Below are 19,421 nucleotides of genomic sequence, written 5' to 3'. Positions count from 1 at the left end.
GATCTGAGAAAAAAGAACCCTTCTGCCAGGCACCAAAATAAACCAGGGCTGTCTGTGCTGACAGACAATACTTACTTTAGCCTTCAAGGTCCTTAGGCAAACAAAAGATCCTGGAGTCTGCCTTGCATCTGTGCTGCTCAGTCTGTGCTGATGCCCAGGGAGTGGGTGCCTGCTGGGCTCCATGGCTTGTTAGTGTTCCTGCAGGGAGGAGCTGCTGCCACCAGTTTTTGAGGGCAAAGACACTGAGCTGTTTAGGGGAGGACTTAAAACCTACTTTTATGTTGCATATGGTGCCTCTTGTCACCAAGTACAAAAAGACCCCAAAGCTTTGCTCTACTCCCAGCTTACCCTGGGGTAAGCCCTGTTAGCTTACATGTTGTGTTTATGCTTGCAAGCTCCTGTCTGCAGCAGCCTGCATCCTCCCAGAGGCTGCTGATCCTGGAATCCAGCTGCAGATATGTAACCTGCTTAAATAGGAGCTCAGCCCTGGGTGCTGGGGTCGAAGGAGTAAGGTAGGAGTAGGCCTGCTACAGGTGGGCAGCCCTGTAATTCCTGCCACTCAGTCACTGAGGAAGGAATGTAGGAATAGCCCACCTCTTTTGTGTGGAAAATACAGCAGCTTTGGGAAGAGAATTCATATTGTTTGGTCAATGAAACAGAGTGCAAAAACATAACAGGTTTATTTTCAATTCAAACTCAAACAAAATACCTCTTGGGTCATGCTAACGCTCACAGGCATCTGAATCAGTTATGAAAATGTTGCTCCATCTCAGGATGTGCAGTTGTGGTGGGATTCAGTAGAAGCCCCCTTTGCCTCGTGCATGGAGATGTTTTCCAAGAGTACAGCACCAAATGGTTTGTTGCATGATAATAATGTCTCTCATCCTGTTGTCCCACGTAACCTCGTCAGTTTATAGTTGCAGTATCGCATAGACAGGTTGGAGGAAGGAGTGATTTCTGAGAACTTTATTCTCATTTTTACTGTCATTTTGGTTACGGAAACACCCATATGCTTCAGATATAATTACAGCAGAAAAAGTGTCTACAATACTCTAATATAAAAAGGTAAAAATGATTTTGTTTATTGTATTGAAGAGTCAGTGTAAAAAGTATTTTTCCAGTATTATTGAAATCTGTAAGACAGTGAAGTGCACAAGGAAACTTCATGTTGTATCTTTTTCCTAAGTCTTCTCTCTCGAATGTATTTCTCAACTTGACTACAGTTATACAGAAACTTGGTTTAAATCTCCTGAAGTTCCTCATGTCCAATGCTGCTGCTCAAAACCAGGGTGCACTTTCTTTATCCTGCCTGCCCCATCACTAGGTGAATTCTTGGAGTAGCCCTCATAAGACTTTTCTTATGGTCCATAACTTGGAAACCAGCAATCCCTGCTGGCACAGAATGCCCTGCAGACAGTCAGTTGTTTTCTTCTAAATATTTGTCTGGACAGTGTTACTAAAACGTAGGTGAGGGTTTTATCTCATGTCTTCCACTGCTGCTCCTTTTTTAAACAGGATTTTCTGCTTCCTTGACCATCTTTGAGCCCGTGGTCTGGCAAAAGCCTGGAGGTGTTGTCCTGCATTTGTTGAAAGAACAGATTTGGTTGAGAGAATGAGCAATCTCCTAAAGCTGTGCTGGTTTGGGGCACATTGGGGAGGTTGGTTCATGCAGGTGAGTGAAAGAACAAGGAGTGGGTGTTACTGGGTCTCAACTTCGTATTTGAGGACGTGAGAGTAGAAGCTGTGGTTGGCATTCTCGTGCACCATCACAAACACCTCTCTGCACCCCGAGGTGTTGCAGGTTCCCTCCCAGCAGCCCTTCTTCTGGGTGAGAGGGTAGGTGTTCTCAGCCTGGACCAGCACCTTGGCAACGCCGTGCATTTTGAGTTTGAACTGGACGTTGCGGTTGGCGGGCAGCAGGCCCGAGAGCGGCTCCAGGATCTCGTAGTCTTGCAGCCACTTGCTGTAGCTCCGGGGGAAGGCTGGCCACTTCACCTCCGTGTTCAGGCACCTGATGAGGTAGTTGAAGATGTAGTCGTAATTACCAGGGTCCGACTTCTTCTTAGAGTAGATTTTGAGAACGAAGTTCCCCGCGTGCGGGAGATGGACCTTCAGCTCGATCTGGTTTCCGCGGTGGATCTGCAGCACGTGCCGCCTGCCCATGTCCTCCGTGAGGCTGCTGCCCTCGGTGTGCAGCGAGGTGAGGACACTGATGTCCTTGCCCAGGGTGAAGGTGAGGGAGCAGCGCCCGTCATTGGTGTGCAGGATGGGCTCGCGGTGTGACGGCTGCAGGAAGCCCTGGCGCTCTGAGAACCAGCTGGGCCCGACGGGCTGGTGCAGGTCCTTGGGGAAGCGCATGGCCTTGTCCACAGACTCGCACTCCACCACGTACTCCACCACGCACTTGAAGACGTCATCTGGAGCCTCAGCCTTGGAGGGCTTGGCAAAGATCTCCAGCTTGTGTCTCCCTGTCTTCTGTGGGTAGATATCCAGCTTCATCCCGCGTTTTTTCAAAGTCATCAAACCGTGTTCATCTGTTCCCTTCAGCTTAAACATAAATAACGTGCCAGGACGGCAGTCCACGGATACAGAGGCTTTTCCATTTACTGGGAAATACAAAAGAAAAGAGGCTGCCTAGGAGTGTCAGTGCACTTTTTGCATGCACCCCCTGTTCTGGGAAGGCTAATCTGGCTCAATAAGTGGCTGTTTTTCTAGAAGGGAAACCAAGAGCTGCAACTGGCAGGTCATGGCTTGTCAGCTGTCTGCTTAGACCAGTGTCCCTCTGGAAGAATGAGAGTGGCCTTTGTTTGGGAGATGTGCATTTATCCCGTTCTCATATGCCGTGATGTGGAGCTGTGGTTTGATAAAATGTGAAAGCCTGTGTGAAATATAACTGAAAGTGCCATCAGGCCAGATTGGACGGGGTTTGGGGCAACCTGGTCTAGTAGAAGATGTCCCTGCCCATGATGGTGGGGGTTGGAATGAGATGGGCTTTAAGGTCCCTTCCAACTCAAACCATTATGGAATTCTGTAATTCTGTGATGATGAAGGGCTGAATTAGAGGTAATTAGACCAAATTGCCAGCCCAGTAGTTGCTCCCAGGAGCTTCAAATTGCAGGAACTCTCCAGTATGTAGCTATGAGATTAATCTACCTCCCTGTGAGCCTGTTCCCAAAGCAGCTTGAAGTCTTCATTATGTCCTAAAATGTTGATGTCCATAGGTTTTAACTCTGTTCTTAACATTCACAAATTAGCCATCCAGTTAAATTCCTACAGCTCTTGGAAAATCCAAGGGAGAGGGTCTTAAACGTGGGCCTTGTTCAGTTGTGGCACCTGAGTGGTTTTATGTTGAAAGAGCTGCTGGACTCGCTCAGGTTGCTCAGTATTGCCTGAAGAGGTGCACGGTGGTGTGTGTTGGATGTGGGATGCATGAGGGAAGATGCTCCATGGCTTCTCCCTTACCTGTTTGGATGATAGGAGTCTCTGGGTGTGCAGCCAGCAGCCCCAGCATGTAGAAGTTGCTGCTGTGCAGCATGTTGTTCTCAAACTCCTTCAGCGTCAGCGTGGGCTTAAGAAGCTGCCAGTTACTGTTATCTGGGAAGTGATTGTTAATGAACAGGGCCGGGTGAGTCAGAAAGTAAAACTCATTGTACCTGGGAGAAGGGAGAAATTAGGGAAAATGAGTAATTACGAATAGTGAATTCTTCCCCCGCACAGTGGTGGTGGTTTCAGCAGGAGGATGTTGGAGTGGTTTGAGCTGTGGATAAACTGAGATCCGTGGGTTTGAAATTCCCCAGGCGGAAAAGAAACCTGAGCTTTGGTCTTCTGTTTCCAGGGCAAATGCTGAGCTTTGGGATAAGCCCTGGTATTTGCACTATTCCCTTGCACACACAGGCTCCTGGAAAGAGAGGGAGGCACTGGCTGTTGACTGCAATCGCAAAAGCTGTGGCTCGAGTGCCACAGACTATTGCCTAAGCTGAAGGTGTGACAAACAAACCCAGTTGGCTTTTAGCAGTTTGTGACTTGCTGCTCAGGGCTACTACCTCTCTACAGGCTATGCTCCATGCCTTGTACAGGTAGCCTGGGTACCTTGCTTTGGGTCTTCCTGTGACACCAAATGTGTCTGTTTGGTTTGCCAATCCTATCAGCTTTCCTTCTGCCTTTGTGGAGGGTTTATGTACTAGGATAACGGGGGTTCTTTACCTGTAGGTGAACTTGGTGAAGGAATCATCCACAGAACCGCTGCCCCAGGTGCTGTCCAGTAAATGCCACCTTCCCTCAAGGTAGACAGCATTCCAGGCATGGTCAGAGTCCCCTGTAAAGGTCTGCCCTGTCTTGTACCCGTGTCCCTTGGCATGTCCTGAGAGCTTCTTGCACTGAATCCCTGCAAGACTGAAAGGAAATGATAAGCTGCAATAGAAGAGTTCTGTTTTAAACCTGTCAGGTGCTTCTGGGGAAAGAGAAAAGGTGATGATGCCTGAGGTGTTGGGTGGGGCTGTTTGTTTTTGTAGTCTTTGCACAGAGACTCAGTATTCTGCTGGAGGAAGGTCCTTTCCTCTAACAATTTTGCACATTCCCTGTCTTTTTGCCTGATGCGCTATCAATTCAGCACTGTTATAGGATGACAAGGTAAAGTGTGCTTAATTGCTCTCTGTCTTGTTACTCAGTGGAATCCCTTTGCTGCTGTCCACAATTAGCCCATGTAATTACAAATTAAAAGCACAGGCTGTTCTCTCCCCGTGATGGTGGGCCTGGTGTTTGACACCAGCCAAGGTATCTCAGACCTCACGGGATTGTGGATGCTGATTTAGTTTCCTGAAAGAATGAGCTTGTGCTTGCCCAGGGTAGAAATGATTAAACAGTCTCTTTCTAAAGACATGATGAATACCTGTGTGGATGTGTAAATAAGATTTAAATAAGCACTGTGTTAATAAGCTCTCTGCTGATGGATTCTAACATTGGCATCTTATTTCACCATTAATCTAAAATTGCTTCACTTGGAGCGTTGTCTTTTGTGTAAGACAGCATTGACATTTTTCTTCTTCATTGAGAAGTGTGTTAAATGGAACAACTACCTTAAGTAATAAAGTGTGCAGGCTTCCAGAGCGAGATTGTCTGCATAATGTGGGTTTAGCTCAGGAGAAAAGTGATATTTATGGGCAAGATAATTAGCATGGTTGTTAAGAAGTTGAGGCCTGATAACAGATACTGGCTGGCAATTGGCAGTGCAATGGAGCTTGTAGGGAGAGCTGCTTTTTCCATGCTGGTTTCCAGGGGAGGTGGGCACTTCAGCAAAGGAGAGGATGGAGCAGTGACAGCAGGCACTGCCTGTTCCATGAGTATCCAGAATAAACAGGCCAGGCTGGAAGGAATGCCATGGAGAAACCTGGTGCTGCAGGTGGTCTGGAAAGCCCTTGCCAGCCTGCAGGCCTCTGAGAGACAAATTCTAACATGGAGCTGGGCAGTAAATCTGGAACAACTCCACTGACAAGACTGGTGAGAGCTTGGATTTGCATGATGTAACTGAGACTAGGAGCTGGCCTGGGAGATGTAGTGAAGATTTAATCCTAGGAGTTTCAAGGGGCTAAGTACCAAATTCCCACTAATTTCATGGGGATTGGTGTCTAATCCTTCCAGGCTTCTCTAGACATTCTTGTTAGCTGGGATTCAGAGGGAACATTAAGGGACAAGTTCTGCTCTCACGGTGCTCTCAATTACAGTGAGCATTGGCAAAACAGCAAAAAGAGTTTATGCTTGTATGTGTTCGAAGTTCTCAAAATAAAGACCAGAGCATTTAAACTGGTCTCTCTAGTAGTGGACAGACAAAAATCCAAGCTAAAATATCCTGTAAAGGAGCAATTCTGTATTGGTGAAAAGGGTGCTCGTGTCTCTCGTGTCAATGACTTCATGCAGATAAATTAAGTAGGCAGAGAGAAGATTGGGAAGATCTCCAGAATTGGTTGAAGTGGCAGTGTGAGATTGAAGATGACCTAGATACAAAATGGACTGGAAGAACTGAATTAAGAAACAGTTGGCAACATTTGCTTGGAGCAGCAAAGAGATTAAACACAAAGTTGCTTTTCTGCCTCAAGAACAGCAGGAAACAGTCTGGCTCTTACTACAGGCGTCACTGGAATTCAATGGCATCTTCTTCCCTTTGATTTTAGGTTGACTTTGATCATTTCATCTAAAAAAGGAGCAAATCTGACTTCTCCAGAAGGAGACAGAATGGTTTGTGCTTGTGGTTGGTAGGTGTACGCCTCTGAGCCTGAAAAGATGGAAAGCTACTGCCTGCAGGAAACGGGGGAAGCAAGAGGATGTGAAATCTGGAATATTTACAGACTGGGTAGGAAGAAGGAGCAGCTAGCTAACTGGTCAGATCCCCTTTAGGCAGTGAGGCCACCTCTCCTGGGAAAAATAATTGTTGTGCCTGGTGAGTGAGTGTCTCCCTAATCCCAGGCTGCAAGGTTTGCCCTAAACTGGATTCATGAATTTGCACTACTTCACTCAGCCATGCTACCTCCTTGTCAGCTGAGAAGCCAGTTCTTGATAAGTGCTGCTGAAATATTGGTCAGGAACCAGTGTTTGCATTCATTGCTATCACACCTGATGTTTGGGAAGTGATGCCTTATGGCCAGCTTCCCACTATCTGTGCCCACCTTTCCTCTGTGACAGGAATCTCAGCTAATGGGAGGAAGTTTGGCTGCCAGAGCTGTGGTTGGAGGTGACTGTGTTGTGTCTGCAGCAGGAATTGTTCCCTCTGGCACTGGGACAAGTAGGATTCAATCAATGTCAGCTGTTGCCTTCAGCAGGACTTTTGAGGGGACTCCTGGTGACTGGCAAATAGGTTTGTTTGTTCAAGTTCCCTCATAAGAGCTAGGAAAAAAAGGCATCTTGAAACACATTTTTCCCCCCCAAACCTGGCTCTGAAAAGCCTTTTTATAAGCTGAGCAATCTTTGCCTCCTGCCTTTCTGCTAAGACTCAGTGTAAGAGCAGCACAGAGAACGGGGTGAAGGGATGAGGAGATCTCTCTGCAAGAAAGAGGTATTGTCTTCAAGTACAGTTTTTCAGGACAGGAGCTAAACATTTTGCTAATATTTGACAATATAATAGTCTTGATGACTGGGAGATTTCCTGAATCACATAGTGACTAATCAGCCTGGAACTGAGGAATTGTGAGTAAATCAACAGAGCCTTTAAATAGTCAGAGATATCCTTGGAAAGATTAATGCTTTTAATGAACTAAGCATATGCTTTTTAACGAACAGATGAAAATTCCCCCCTTCTACTGCTAATAACTATTCCATAGGATGCAGCTATAAATGCATACTTCACCATCCTATTTCTTTACTCTTTAGAAAACAAGATCCAATGTTACAGAATAATTTGGGTTGAATGGACCAAATGTATATTTTGGGATATGTTGTTGGCTGGAAGCATTTACCACTTCAGCATGTGGCACAGTATGCTGGGGTTTTTTTTTAATCTCTCCTTTTCCCTGTAGATTTTGTCTGCTCCTTTGTGAAAACCTTATCAAATCCTTTTGGATGGTGTGGAAAGCCAATTGTCACTTAAACGTGCTATTAATAACTAGTCTGTGATTTTTCCAAGGGAATGGAAGCCCACCCTCTTAGGATTACTATAGGAATTCCCTTCCAGTCTCCTGTCCCTGAGCCGTCAGGTCCAGTTTTCTCCTTTCTGGCAACCCTTCCACCCAAGACTGATCCCCAAAACTCCAAGCACCTTCACTGCTTTCTTTGCTGTGGATTTCTGGGGCTCTCCTTAGGGCCTGGGTCTGCATCCCTGTGCTCCTTACCAAGGAATGGGCTGCCTCTTAGAAATGGCTTTGTGATTATAAACCCCTGCTCTGTGGGGAAGTTCAGGTGACTCATCCCCAGTGAAGTCCACGAGATTTTGTTGGCAGAACAAAGGATTTTAGTCATTAAATGCCAATGGTAGCTACAAAATGGGAGTTGCAGTATTGGCCTCAACAGTGCTGCACCTTGATATGGGGCAGAGAATGGAGAGGTAAGTGCAAGGCAGCACCCCTGGGGTGTTCCTGGAGGGGACAGGGCGTCTCCAGAGGGGTTAGGGAAAGTTCCTCCTGGGATTCTTCCTACCTCTTGCAAGGGAGCATGTTGGAGACGGCACTCCTTGTTCAAGTCTTGTGATGCTTTTAACCTTCACATCCAGATACCCCAAGGAAAATCCTACTTCTTCTAATCAAATTATCTCCGTGTTTTCATCTGCCATTATGTTAATGCAATGCGAAGCTCAGCAGATGGCACCAAGTAAATTATGCTGGGGAGGGGGGTGGAGGGAGTGGAGGAGAGAGCAAAATTGACCTTTCTAGGACTTGCTGTTTTTCCACAGCATGGTTGGAAAGCTTAAGTTCCATGTCCTGCTTAAAGTCACATCAGTCAATGCAAAGGCAGACAGGATAGGCATGGAGATGACAAGGAATGTTAACTCTCCCTGGCATCGAACGCTTCTGAACTTAATTTACCTGCACATATGTTCAAAGAGCTCGGCATAGCCCTCACAAATGCTCTTGCCCATCTGAAGCACATCTCTGGGCTTGCTCGACAGCTGGCTTTTGTTGTGGTAGCCCACGACGTCGTATTCTGGGGGAAGGAACACAGACAAAAGTTCATCCAAAAGCCTGAGGCAATGGGACCGATGGGCAGCAGGAGCAGCGCTCGGGTTGCTTTGAGCAGAGGGGAACGAGCCGTGGCTGTGCTGGGGAGGGTGGCCTGGACACTGCTGGGGCAGGGGAACAGCTCTGTCCCTCATCACCCTTTGCTCCAAGCTTGGGCTGGGGTTCAGCAGTTGAATCCCAGTGAGAGGAAATCTTTGATTTTTGGACCAAATAGGTGTCCTCGGGAATTGCCCTCAAGTGGAGGATCTACAGTCTGAAGAGCTGCCAGTGTAAACCTGAGCATGCTGCATTTGAAGGAGTCAGATTCGTGTTACCTCAAAAGAAGCCGCTGAGACTGCTCTCTTTGTAGAGAGAAAATTTGTATTAAAAGCAATTTGTATTTGTATTATAAAAGCAATTTGTATTAAAAATATTTTAAAAGCAGCTTGTTGGGAAACACTTGTAGAGTTTTGTTGCAAGTGGGAATGGTTTGGGTTGGAAGGGGCATTAAATCTAATTTCATTGCAAGCCCTTGCCAGGGGTAGGAACACCTTCCATCAGATCAGGTTGCTTCAAGCCCTGTCCAGTCTGATCATATCAATACCAGGAAATCTTGATTTGTTGGAATGAGTACACAAGAGCAGCACAGCAGGACTCCTTCAGACTGGACTTGTGGAACTGGTCTGGGAAGGTTAATTCAATACCACCAACCTTGGCCCTGTCCACAACCTCTTTCTTAAAATACAGGTGCGGTTTTCTGACAGAACTCTCAGGAATGCTGCATCAGCTGGTTCCCCCTCCCCTTGGTGCTGGGGCAGAGGAAGAAAAGTGGCAGTAGGCTGTGTGTGCTTTGATGAAATGCTGCCACTGCTTGTCTTTTATCCGAGGGCTCAGCCGATGCCTCCTCGGTGTTGGCTCCAGGCACTGGGAAAGGCTGGCTGCTCCACCCTGGCTGTTCATTGACCACCAGCAAAGCTACAGGGCCCTTTGAGGGGTGCTGGCTCCATGGCTTTCTATTTGTGCCCCAAATGACAGCTAAAATAATTATTTCCTTTAATGCTGATGCTGCATGGGCATAGCAGCCCATCACAGGTAGGAATTGAACAGAGAGCAGTGTTCTCACTTAAAATCCATCCAAGGAAGGAGGAGTTTATGTCAATGCAATTCCAGGGTAGATGCACTGCATTTTTGCCAGCAGTTTTAAATTCCCAACCCTGTTTCTTTTCTGTGTGTGTAAATAGGGGTCAGTCTCACAGGAAGGAATGACAGCCAGGGCCAAGGTGGTATAAAAGATCTTGTGAGGAGATCCCAGCATAGCTGTCAGGGCCAGAGACATCCCCTGAATGTTGAGGAGTATGGACTGACTCCAACCAGGCCTGGCCCAGGTACTGGGGACCCAAATGGGTTAACAGTGGAAAGATAGAATAACCAGTGCTGGGTGAGTCAAAGCCTGGGCTTCAGGACATGCAGTGAAATCAGCACTCTCCACATTTCAGGGCAAGACTAAAGCAGTTTGGGACTGACCTAACCATGATAACCCTGTAGCTGCTGATCTCAGTGGGTGTGAGATGAGGCCAGTGCTGCCCAAACTGCTGTTTTCCTCTCCATCACCTGTCCTGCTCTGCAGCAGGGCCCCATCAGGATATGCAGGAGATGAGGGAAAGGACAGCCCTGCCTCTCTGCCCCCAAGACTTAATGGGAAAGAGACATTTTGGCTTATGTTATATACAAAATGCCATCATGGTGCATATCCAGTTCCCCCCCATCAAGGCACTGGGTGGCAAGAAGCCCCCTTTGATGTGCCAGATGGTAGAGGCTACAAATGCTGCCTCTTCCTCCTCTTCCCATCTCCTGGTTATTGTGTAACCACGGCCTTGGGACTGAGTAGGAAAGGGCAGGGGAGCCTGAGTGGTTGCAGCTCTCTGGAGACTTGAAAAGGCACAGGTACAGGCAGGAACTGCAATCATACAGGTGCCAGTGTGGGACAAGGAGCAGGGCAAGGCAGATGGATGATTCCTGATGGTACCTGTGTGGCACTGGGACCCTCCCAGAGCAAAGGCACCAGCATCAGACTGTGCTGGAGGGGCTGTGTCTGGCTGTGGGGACTTGGCATAGGGATGGAGATCAAGCTTAGAATGGTTTGAGGGGGAAAGGACCTTAAAGATCATCTCAATCCAACCTGCCTGCCATGGGTAGGGACACCTTTCACTAGACCAGGTTGCTTCTAAAATCTGCCTGCTCCCTGTTCACCCTCTCTAAAACTGGGCTCTAGTGGTGTTAGGTGGCTCTGAAGGTGACAAGCAGGCCCCTGGTGTTGGGCAGCCTGGCTTTTGCTCTGGCTCTTGGATGGTAGGGCCTTGTGTAGTCCCACCTCAAATGGAGTTACAGGTTATTCATGTATACACAAACCTTGTGGGGCCTGGCAGTGCGAGGAGAGGGACTGGGACACACAGGTGGTGAGAGACCCTCTGGATGCATTTCTGGATAAAAAACCTTCAGAAAGCCTTCATTCCACTCCCCACATGGAAATAACCCACAAACACCGAGTAAACTGCCACGGCAGTGGGACAGGGGTGACAGTGACAGCCTTATCTTCAGCTGGAGGCCTCAGCCTACCTATGTGATGGCATATCCACATCCATATGGCTCGGACCTTTTCCAGGTCAGTCCGGGCTTGTTTCAGCAGGGCTTTGACCAGTTCCTCCACACTGTTCTTGACATTCACCTGTGTGGGGAGGAAGCATTGCAAGGTCATGGTGAAGAAATCCCTGTAGTATATCTCCTGTCCTCCCCATCTCTTGTTCTTCTGAAGCCAGTGAGACCCCACCTGCCAGAGACTGCTCTGCCTCCAGCTTCCTTAAAAACAGAGCTGCAGTGCTGTAGGCCCATTTATTTTTGGTTATAGTTCCCAGAGTGTACTTTCTTCACTAATGTTGAAAAAAAAAGTTTTTTCACTTGTTTGGGAGATTTTAATGCCATTGCCCCATAGCTCAGCCTAAGCTGGTGTTGGTGCTGGGAGCCAGGTTCATGGAACGTCACCATGGGGGAGCTGAGAGGAGGACAGAGGCAAAAGCAAGACTTACTTTTAATGCGTAGGCATCCAGCTTCTCAAATTGCTGCAGATCTACTGGCATGGATTTCAAAGAGGATTTGTCCCATGGATATGCTGGGAAGAAACGAGTTGTCATTGTTTTGGGAAGGGAGGGAGTGTTTTTCCTGGCAGTATGGTGGAACAAGGGGACAGAGCTCCTGCCTGGCCCATGGAGACATCCATCAGTGGGTGCTTAGGGAGCAGAGGACACAAGGGCACCCACAGGAGGTCCCTGCCAGCTGCATGGAAAGCAGGAGCCATCCTGTCTAGGCTGCTAGGATTTGTGCAGTGCTGGAGCATGAGCTGCCCCTGCAACTTTGGCACTGCATAACAGCATGGAAAATCCTGGGATACTGAATGGAGGGGCAGGAGATCAATGCAGAAGTATCAGTGCAAGCCTTAGAAAACACATGACTTCTTAAAAAAACCCCGGCAATAAAGGGCTGGGTTTCTCTAGGAGTTTTGCATGGTAAAGGGCCACAATTCTGCAGGAATTCAGGCACATGAGGAATGCAACACTGGGAGCAGTTGGACTGAACCTGCCATGCCTACCCTCCCCTCTGAACCTTTGCAGCTTCTGAGCTTCTGGTTCTATTCAGTGTGAACAAAGTGTTAACTCACCCTAATTAACCAGATAACTGATTTTTTTTTTAAGAACCTTGGAAGGAGCTGACACTGCTGTCTCCCATCAGTGAGCCATGGGGAATGGATGGACATAGTCCCTGTGCTGGGCAGGCGCCTGTCTGCCAAAATCAGTATGTAGGCACACGACACCTATTTCTTAACAGGCTGGTTTGTTTATCTGTATTTTCCCTGAAAAGAGGTGTTACACTGACCTAAAGAGAGAGAATGAAGATTTACACTTTTAAAGGTTCCCGCTCTGCAGCTCTAAAAATTACTTTTTGCCCCTTGGTAAGGGGATGATTTGTTGTTTTTTTTTGATGTGGTCATCAGGTTTTGTCTTTGGCAGGTTCTGTCTGCAGAGGCTCTTTGCAGGAGTGGGATCCACAGTACCTTGAACAGTCCTGTGCCTTGTGCCTGTTTGCCTTCCCTGGTACAGAACCCTGGGCATGGCTTGGGCACCTGTGATGTTCCCAAAGCCACTTCCCTCTGCCATCCCAATGAATGGGGGCTTGGGGAACTGGACACAGCTCGTGCTAAGGGATAGTTACCATGGAGGTCCTTTGCTCCCGGTGGCCGCGGGGCCTCAGTCTTCTGGAAACCTGCAAAGCAGAGAAGGGAGAGGAGGGGAGGAGATTATTGCCCGCAGAAAAAAGACAACTAGAAATAAATTATTGTGGGGAGCAGGATTGGGTGGAAAAAGCTGGAACTGAGGCTGTTCTTTGCCCATTCCCTTCCATTTGGACGTGGATGTCAGCACCCTGTGGAACACGCTCCGCTCCGCATCCCCTCCCTGCCATCCCACAGAGCCCATATTCCCCAGCAGAAAGGCACCTCCTGTTCTAGCCCGAGGGTTGGGGACATCAAACCCCATCCCATCATGGCCAAACCTCCCCAGGTGTGGAAGAAGGGAGTGCTGAGTTCCAGAGTTGTTAGATAACCCCAGTGGGAGCTCTGCGGCATGTGGGGGACAGCTGAGCGACACTGGAGTGTCACCACTCGCCTTATCCCAGGACCAGAGGAGGAGGAGACACCCACACCCCAACAGCAGAAGGATTTTGCTCCTCAAGCCCCAGTCACGGGCAGGGTCCAGCCTCATGTGCTCTTTAGCAGCCTCCCCACGGGAGGAATGAGGCTCTCCTCCTGGGAGCAGCCTCCCGTGGGAGGGAGAGCTTGGAGACACTGTGATAGAGCAGAGCCTCACCTTTGTTGTCGTGTCCTCTCAGCCTCTGGGAACCTGCAACAAGCCAGGCAGCGTTAGTGGGATCCCCTCAGCCCCTCCTGGGCTCCCTGGCTCTGGTGAAGGGAAGGGAGGATGGGCTGAGCCTCTATTGGGGTTTAAAGCTGGGGCTGTACCTTTTCCCAGGGAGAGTCTCTTGATGAGCTGGGGGCTGGTATCCTCGTGGTGAATCTCCACTGTCACTTGGGTTCCTGCAAGAAACAATGATAAACTCCCTAAAAAGGGAAAACTAATGGGTATATAGAGGAGAGGGCAGGAGTGCCTGCCTAGGCAGCTCTTAACTTTAGACAAAGCAGTAGCTCTGGTGATAGCCAAGGTTTATCACCATATTAAAGACCCTTGATGGAGCTACAGCAAGCAGAGAATCAATGTATTTCATTGATTTTTCTTGGAATTAAACAGAGGAAGTCTTGAAGTGATGAAAATGGTTGGACTTGTGATACTAAAATATCTGGCAAAGGCCATTGCCTGTAAGAGACAGCATCCTGGTGGAGCCAGCTGTGGTGCAGGCATACCTTGATGCTCCAAAAAAACCTCCCCTGGAAACCTGGGCTCTGCTCTTTAAAGTTTCAGAAAGGGAAAGACCAGAAAAAGAGTGAGGGAATCTCTTATAAAAACTACCTGAACTTTTTGACAGAGACTGCATTTTTTTGGCAGGTATTTCAGAAGGGTTTGCAGCTCTGGAGGTTCCCTGGAGGGGCTCCATGTGCTCCTGGGCTTTTGTTTTGGATCAGGCAGAAGTTACTCAGGAGGCTGAAGGTCAGGATGTTAATGCACCTCGGGGCAGCCATCCAGTCACACCTCCTACACGTTTATCAAGAGCCTCCTGACATTTGGGGTTTTCCTTTAAAGTCAGCTCTTGGAACTGACTAATTAGGTGGGAATCTGCATTTTCATCGAAGAATAAGTTTTTCTGCAGCATTTACCCCTAGAAAAGTGAAGTTTCTCCTATGATTATGCAGAGAGATTCAATTTCCTTCAAACCCCAAAACCAGCAAGAAAGAAAAACTGTATAAGCTGTAAAAACTTAAATCTTAGGGCTTTACTCCAGCTCTAGGATGGTTGCAGATATCAGGATGTCAGAACAGAGCTGGCTGGTGTATTTTGTCAGTTAATTCAAAGACAAAATGAAGTTGTTTCTCAAAGAGAAGACTTTATGCAAACGGTTTGATTTCCTTTAAGTTTTTATATTTCCAGGGGTCCTTTTTTATTGCTCAAGTTTATTTTTACTTTGCTTTTTTTGGGTTTTCTCCCCAACTTTCTAAGTTTCCCCCCATAAATTAAAATTCTTTGTTTTCAAGAAACAAACTTACTGGTGCTGAGTGCCTTTTGCTGATGAGTTTAAAAGACATTTAACAAATGAAAAATGCAGTTCCACAGGAATTTTTCAATGTGCTATATCATTACTTTAAAAACTGGTGGTATGAGCTGGTTGCTGGTGCTTTTATGATTGTTTATTTAATTATTTCTGATCGAGATACCTTCATAAAGAATCATAGAATGGTTTGGGTTGGAAGGGACCTTAAAGATCCTCTTGCTCCAACTCCCTGCCACTAGACCAGGTTGCTCCAAGCTCAGAGAAGCCCTTGCTGTTCTCCTTGTGTTTTGTGGCCAGACAAGTCCTTGGCCATCAAGTGCTTTGAGGGGCAGCTGTCCCACGGTGGGATATTTTCTCTCTTTTGGGATGTTCTGAGGTTATTTCATTGGAGAAAAAGCTTGTTGGGAACTGAGTGAAGCCCTGCTCTGTCTCTTGGGTCACCACTTACCTTTGTCAGGGCCCAACGTGATGGGTGGTGTCTGCTCACAGGGGTCTGTGGGGCCACGCCGGCCTGGGGGCACAAAGGGAAACATCTCAGTGCCTTGGAGAGAGGAGAACAGTCAGCAAGGATGGGGTTAAATCAGCCCTGCTCGGCAGTGAGGTAGGGAATGACTCAGGAAGCTCAACCCTGTTCTTCAGATTCAAAGCTCAATTGCTCCGGGGTGCCTGCCCCCTCTCCAGAAGGATGCTCCAGACCAGCCTGCTGCTGCTCAGGGCAGGGGTGCTTGGACCAGGGGATGTTTGGAGAGCTGGGTGGGACAGAAGGGCAGAACTTTGTGTGGTTGTCAGCAGCTGATCCTCACCTCTCCCTTCTGGGAGACCCTGGCTGCCTTGGACCTGGAGTCCTCGGGGCAGCCCTTGATGTGCTCAGGGTTCGCACAGGTGGAAGCAGCACAAGCCCCGGGGAGGGAGCAAATGCCAGGGCACACGGAGCCCTCGCTCCGGACTCTGCTGGGTGTTGGCCAAGGTGATTTCTCGCTCTTTTTCAAAGCGTCCTGCGATCCCCATCGCACCAGAGGCCAGGGGGAACCCGGATCTGACAGCTTGCCCGAGTCCATTCGTGCCGTGTGGCTGTGACGGGGACCAGCCCCAGAGCAACGGGATCTTGTGGAGTGGGGCCACAGCCTCTGACACAGTGGTGCTGGGGATTATATGAGCTTGAAAATATTGTTGCAGCACCAGGGGTGTCAGAGGCCTCACAGGGACACGAACACGGCTGGTGAAAGGGCAATTCATTAACCCTTGTGGTGCCAGAGGAGCCAAAGCTTTGCCTGCTCCTCTGGTGTCTGAATATCCCCCTCCCAGGGGTTTAAATTGTCCTTAAGGTAGAGATGCGAGGGAAGGATTCCCATGTGTGTGCTAAATACTCCTGCCATTAATTCAGGGTGGGAAATGATCAATATCAGCCTCTTACTCACTCGTAGAGGAGGCTGACTCTGCAGCTCTGGTTGCAGAACCTCTTGAGCATGACAGAGGGAGAGAACGCAGGATATTTATCTGCTTCCTAGAGTGGAGGCTTTTGTTATCTGCTTTTTAAAAAAAGTCCCAAAGTAGTGCCTTGCCATGAAGTGTTGTTTGCTCCCAGACTGTTTGCAGCCTCCAGCCACCACAGATTACAGAGGAGCTTGGATCAGGGCTCCTTCCAGGCATCCTGCTGGGAGCAGCCGTGGCTTTTGCACACTGCTATTACTTGACCTGTGGAAGCAAAGTTCCTCCTTGGTGTAACTAATATTCAGTGTCTGGTAGCATGAAAGTTACCAGTGTCTTGCTCTACCTTTGCCCCCTGCCTTTCTCTGCTAAGCCATGGTAGGCTTAAACTTCCAGGAAAGCAAGTGGGACGGTCTGAGTCCCTTCCCTGGAATCTGCTCCATGGTTCCAGGATCACCTCCTCAGATATTCCTCCTCAACTATTTTAAGGCAGAAGTCTGGGAATTGGCAGCAGAACATTGAGAACTAGAATCTACATCATTCCTGGTCAGCAATCCCACCTGCCTTGTGCTTGGTCTCTGAGGGGTGGAAATGAAGAAAGGACTGGTGGTTGAAAAGGTTGAAAAGGATGGTTGAAAAGGTTCTTCACATCCCCCAGACCCTACTTTAAGCTGTGTGAGTTCTGGGGAAGTCTCTGGAAGCTCTAGCTGCAACCTGAGCAATTGGGGTCACTGAATTTCCCCTGCCATCAGCTGGCTGTGAAATGTAAGAGCTCTGTGGACTTGTAATCTGACCGAGCTCCATGGCAGGAGAATCCCTGCAGATGGATGTGCAGAGGCTCGGCAGTGCCACCCCTGTGCATCCTGTCCATGGGGCATGGAGAGCATGGAGGGAAGGCTTCCCAGGGCCCTCTGTGTGCCTCCACTGGAGCCCCTGAAAGCGCTGGAAAGGGATGGGTTGTATGAAGCACATTTATGCTCAAGGGGCACAGCTTGGAGCTTTGGGCTGTGCACGGGAGTTGGTTTCTCACAGAGGGAGAGGGTGACATACCATTCAGGTCTGGGCCCTGAGGTGGCTGTGATCTGCTGTTTCCATTGCCATCACCCTCCGAACCTGTAAGATAGAAATGAGAGATTGGCAGGGTCCTCCTGGACTGAAGTGTTGGCTCTGCCTGAAGGCCAAGCACTCCGAACCATTTCATGCAACCCATTATCCCAGCTGATGCCAGGTGTCATCAGGATCCACCTTCTGTCTCATCTGCAGCCTTGGCTTGCAGTTCTTGTTGCTAAAGTATGGAATACCAGGGGGCAGAAAGTGCAATAGTCTGGGCCTAAGCTGCTTTGGTAGGATTTGCTCTTATTTGAGCAGGTGCTGAATGCCATGCTTGATGGAGCATGGACATGACGTTGTGATAGCTCTGCCTATAGTTGTTAGCCTGGGACTGGTTGTCTGAAAATTCAGCTTCTCTCCCAGGTTTTGGAGCAGAAACACTCATTCTCCACCCTTTACTTCTGCAGGGACGCTCCCCTTGCAATTGCAGAGCACAGCCGTAGCTTTTTGGAAGACCCTCCACAGGACAGGGAGCTGGGCCAGGGACACTGTCCCAAACTGTAGCTATAAATGGCTCAGGACAGTGAGCCTCGGAGACAAAGCCTGGGCACGTTGCAAACAAAACAGTTCTGCTCCTGTACTCCAAGGCAGAGAGTGCTGCTGTGGGGTGAACCTGCTGAGCCCTCTCTCTGCTCCCCTCGCACGGCTCAGAGAGCCCGTGAGGGCACCTCGGGGCCAGCAGAGCACACAGCAGGGTGCGAACACAGGGCTCGGATTAGTGTCCCTGCGTGTCCCTGCTCCGTGCGCACTGCAGCTGGCCAGGGCGCAGCTCCGAGCCTGCCTCCAGCGAGGCTCTGCCGCACCAGCGGAGACGCGCCGGACTGCCACAAAAAAGTTGTCATTTTGGAGTTTGGCAGCATGTGTGCAAAGAGGAGGAAGAAGGGAGGAAGCCCAAATCCTGCTCCTAAGCTACCGCTTCTCTTCTCCGTGTGCAGCTGCAGCCCTGCCCTCCCTCGCCCGGTGCAGGCGCGATGTTACCTGCGCCTCGGCCGCCTTCCGTCTGCCCCTCTCGCTGCCCCTTCTCCTTGCTCGCCGCCTCCTCGGGGCGCACAATAAGCAGCAGATTGATGGTGACTGCACTGGCATCTGTCTTAAAGTCCATGGTACCCATTAGCGCATGGCCGGGGCACCGGTGCTGCCGCCGAGCCTCCGCCGCGCCCCGCAGCCGCGAGTGCTGCCCAGCCTTGGCAAGGCGAGCGCGCTCCCGCCCAGCGCAGCCCATCAGGGCTCTGCCAAAGCCGACCCTAATGAAGAGGTTACAAGTCACCTTTGAAAGGAAATCGCAGGAGGGATCCGTTTCCTAAAGCAGAGGAAGGAGCTGCGTTTCGGGCGGGGGAGGGGGTCTGGTTTCAGAGCGTGCCCCCGGCTCCCTCCCCTCTCTTTGCCCTTTTCAGCTTTAAGCACTTGTCTACACTCAAATCCCCCAACACCACTGTTCGCTGGGGGGGATTCGCTTCCCGGCGCTGGCACAAATCCTTAAAAGGCTTTCTCTTTGGATCCTGTCCCCCGGCAGAACTCAAAGGATGCTTAGGAGCGTAAATAATAACAATAACTGCTGCAGGAGGAGGGCAGCTGTGGGGAGAAGGGGCTGGAAAGGGGAAATGAGCCTTCAGAAGCCTTCAGGTTTCTGCAGGACTGCCTGTCGTGGAAAGGGACAGCAGAGAAGGGAATTGCAGGCTGCAATCCCAACTGTCCCAAAGGATCCAAAAAACCCCATCTCTCTGCCCCATCAGCCCTCGAGCTCGGCTGTCTGGGGTAGCTGCACACAGCTGATCAAAAAGGAAAGCCCTGCAAATCCCTGGCTTTCTAGTAACTGTCCCAGCCCACAATGCGGGGGACATGAAGGGTTACAGTGCGGGTTAGACGGGCTCAGCTGGTCCCTGCAGCTCACAGAAGGGGCTGGCAGGGACACGCGTTCTAATTTTACCACTGGCCCGTGTCCCGGCCGTGCTGCCAGCCCCCGCCTTGGCCGGG

The 19,421-nt window shown here is 49.4% G+C and overlaps 1 protein-coding gene across 2 annotated transcripts; it reads right to left on the bottom strand.

Annotated features, from left to right (window-relative positions):
* Nucleotides 1–661: 661 nt before the first annotated feature.
* Nucleotides 662–18,699, bottom strand: KY (kyphoscoliosis peptidase). 2 transcript variants are annotated; one of them, XM_058844419.1, is made up of 12 exons: nucleotides 18,426–18,699; nucleotides 17,388–17,450; nucleotides 15,358–15,450; nucleotides 13,708–13,782; nucleotides 13,556–13,588; nucleotides 12,903–12,953; nucleotides 11,723–11,805; nucleotides 11,256–11,364; nucleotides 8,508–8,625; nucleotides 4,204–4,392; nucleotides 3,463–3,653; nucleotides 662–2,606 (listed from the first exon to the last, which is right to left on the bottom strand). In XM_058844419.1, the coding sequence occupies exons 1-12, from the start codon at nucleotides 18,667–18,669 to the stop codon at nucleotides 1,699–1,701; spliced, it is 2,157 nt and encodes a 718-aa protein (XP_058700402.1). In that variant the 5' UTR covers nucleotides 18,670–18,699; the 3' UTR covers nucleotides 662–1,698. The 2 variants fall into 2 exon arrangements, with proteins under 2 accessions (XP_058700402.1, XP_058700403.1); XM_058844420.1 differs by having other exon boundaries at nucleotides 15,358–15,420; nucleotides 18,426–18,698.
* Nucleotides 18,700–19,421: the final 722 nt, after the last annotated feature.

This window comes from Poecile atricapillus, chromosome 8 (assembly GCF_030490865.1).
Source record: "Poecile atricapillus isolate bPoeAtr1 chromosome 8, bPoeAtr1.hap1, whole genome shotgun sequence".
NCBI lineage: Eukaryota > Metazoa > Chordata > Aves > Passeriformes > Paridae > Poecile > Poecile atricapillus.
Note: the sequence above shows the minus strand (reverse complement) of the source record. Positions and strands in the feature narration are given on the sequence as shown.

What these genes read in the sequence shown, in the direction of transcription:
- KY (XM_058844419.1), bottom strand. Translation starts at nt 18,669, where the DNA reads ATGGGCTGCGCTGGGCGGGAGCGCGCTCGCCTTGCCAAGGCTGGGCAG. An exon ending in CTCTTTGAACATATGTGCAG is followed by an intron (nt 4,393 to 8,507) that starts GTAAATTAAGTT and finishes ATTTCCTTTCAG; the next exon opens with TCTTGCAGGGATTCAGTGCA. An exon ending in GACTCCTATCATCCAAACAG is followed by an intron (nt 2,607 to 3,462) that starts GTAAGGGAGAAG and finishes TGTATTTCCCAG; the next exon opens with TAAATGGAAAAGCCTCTGTA.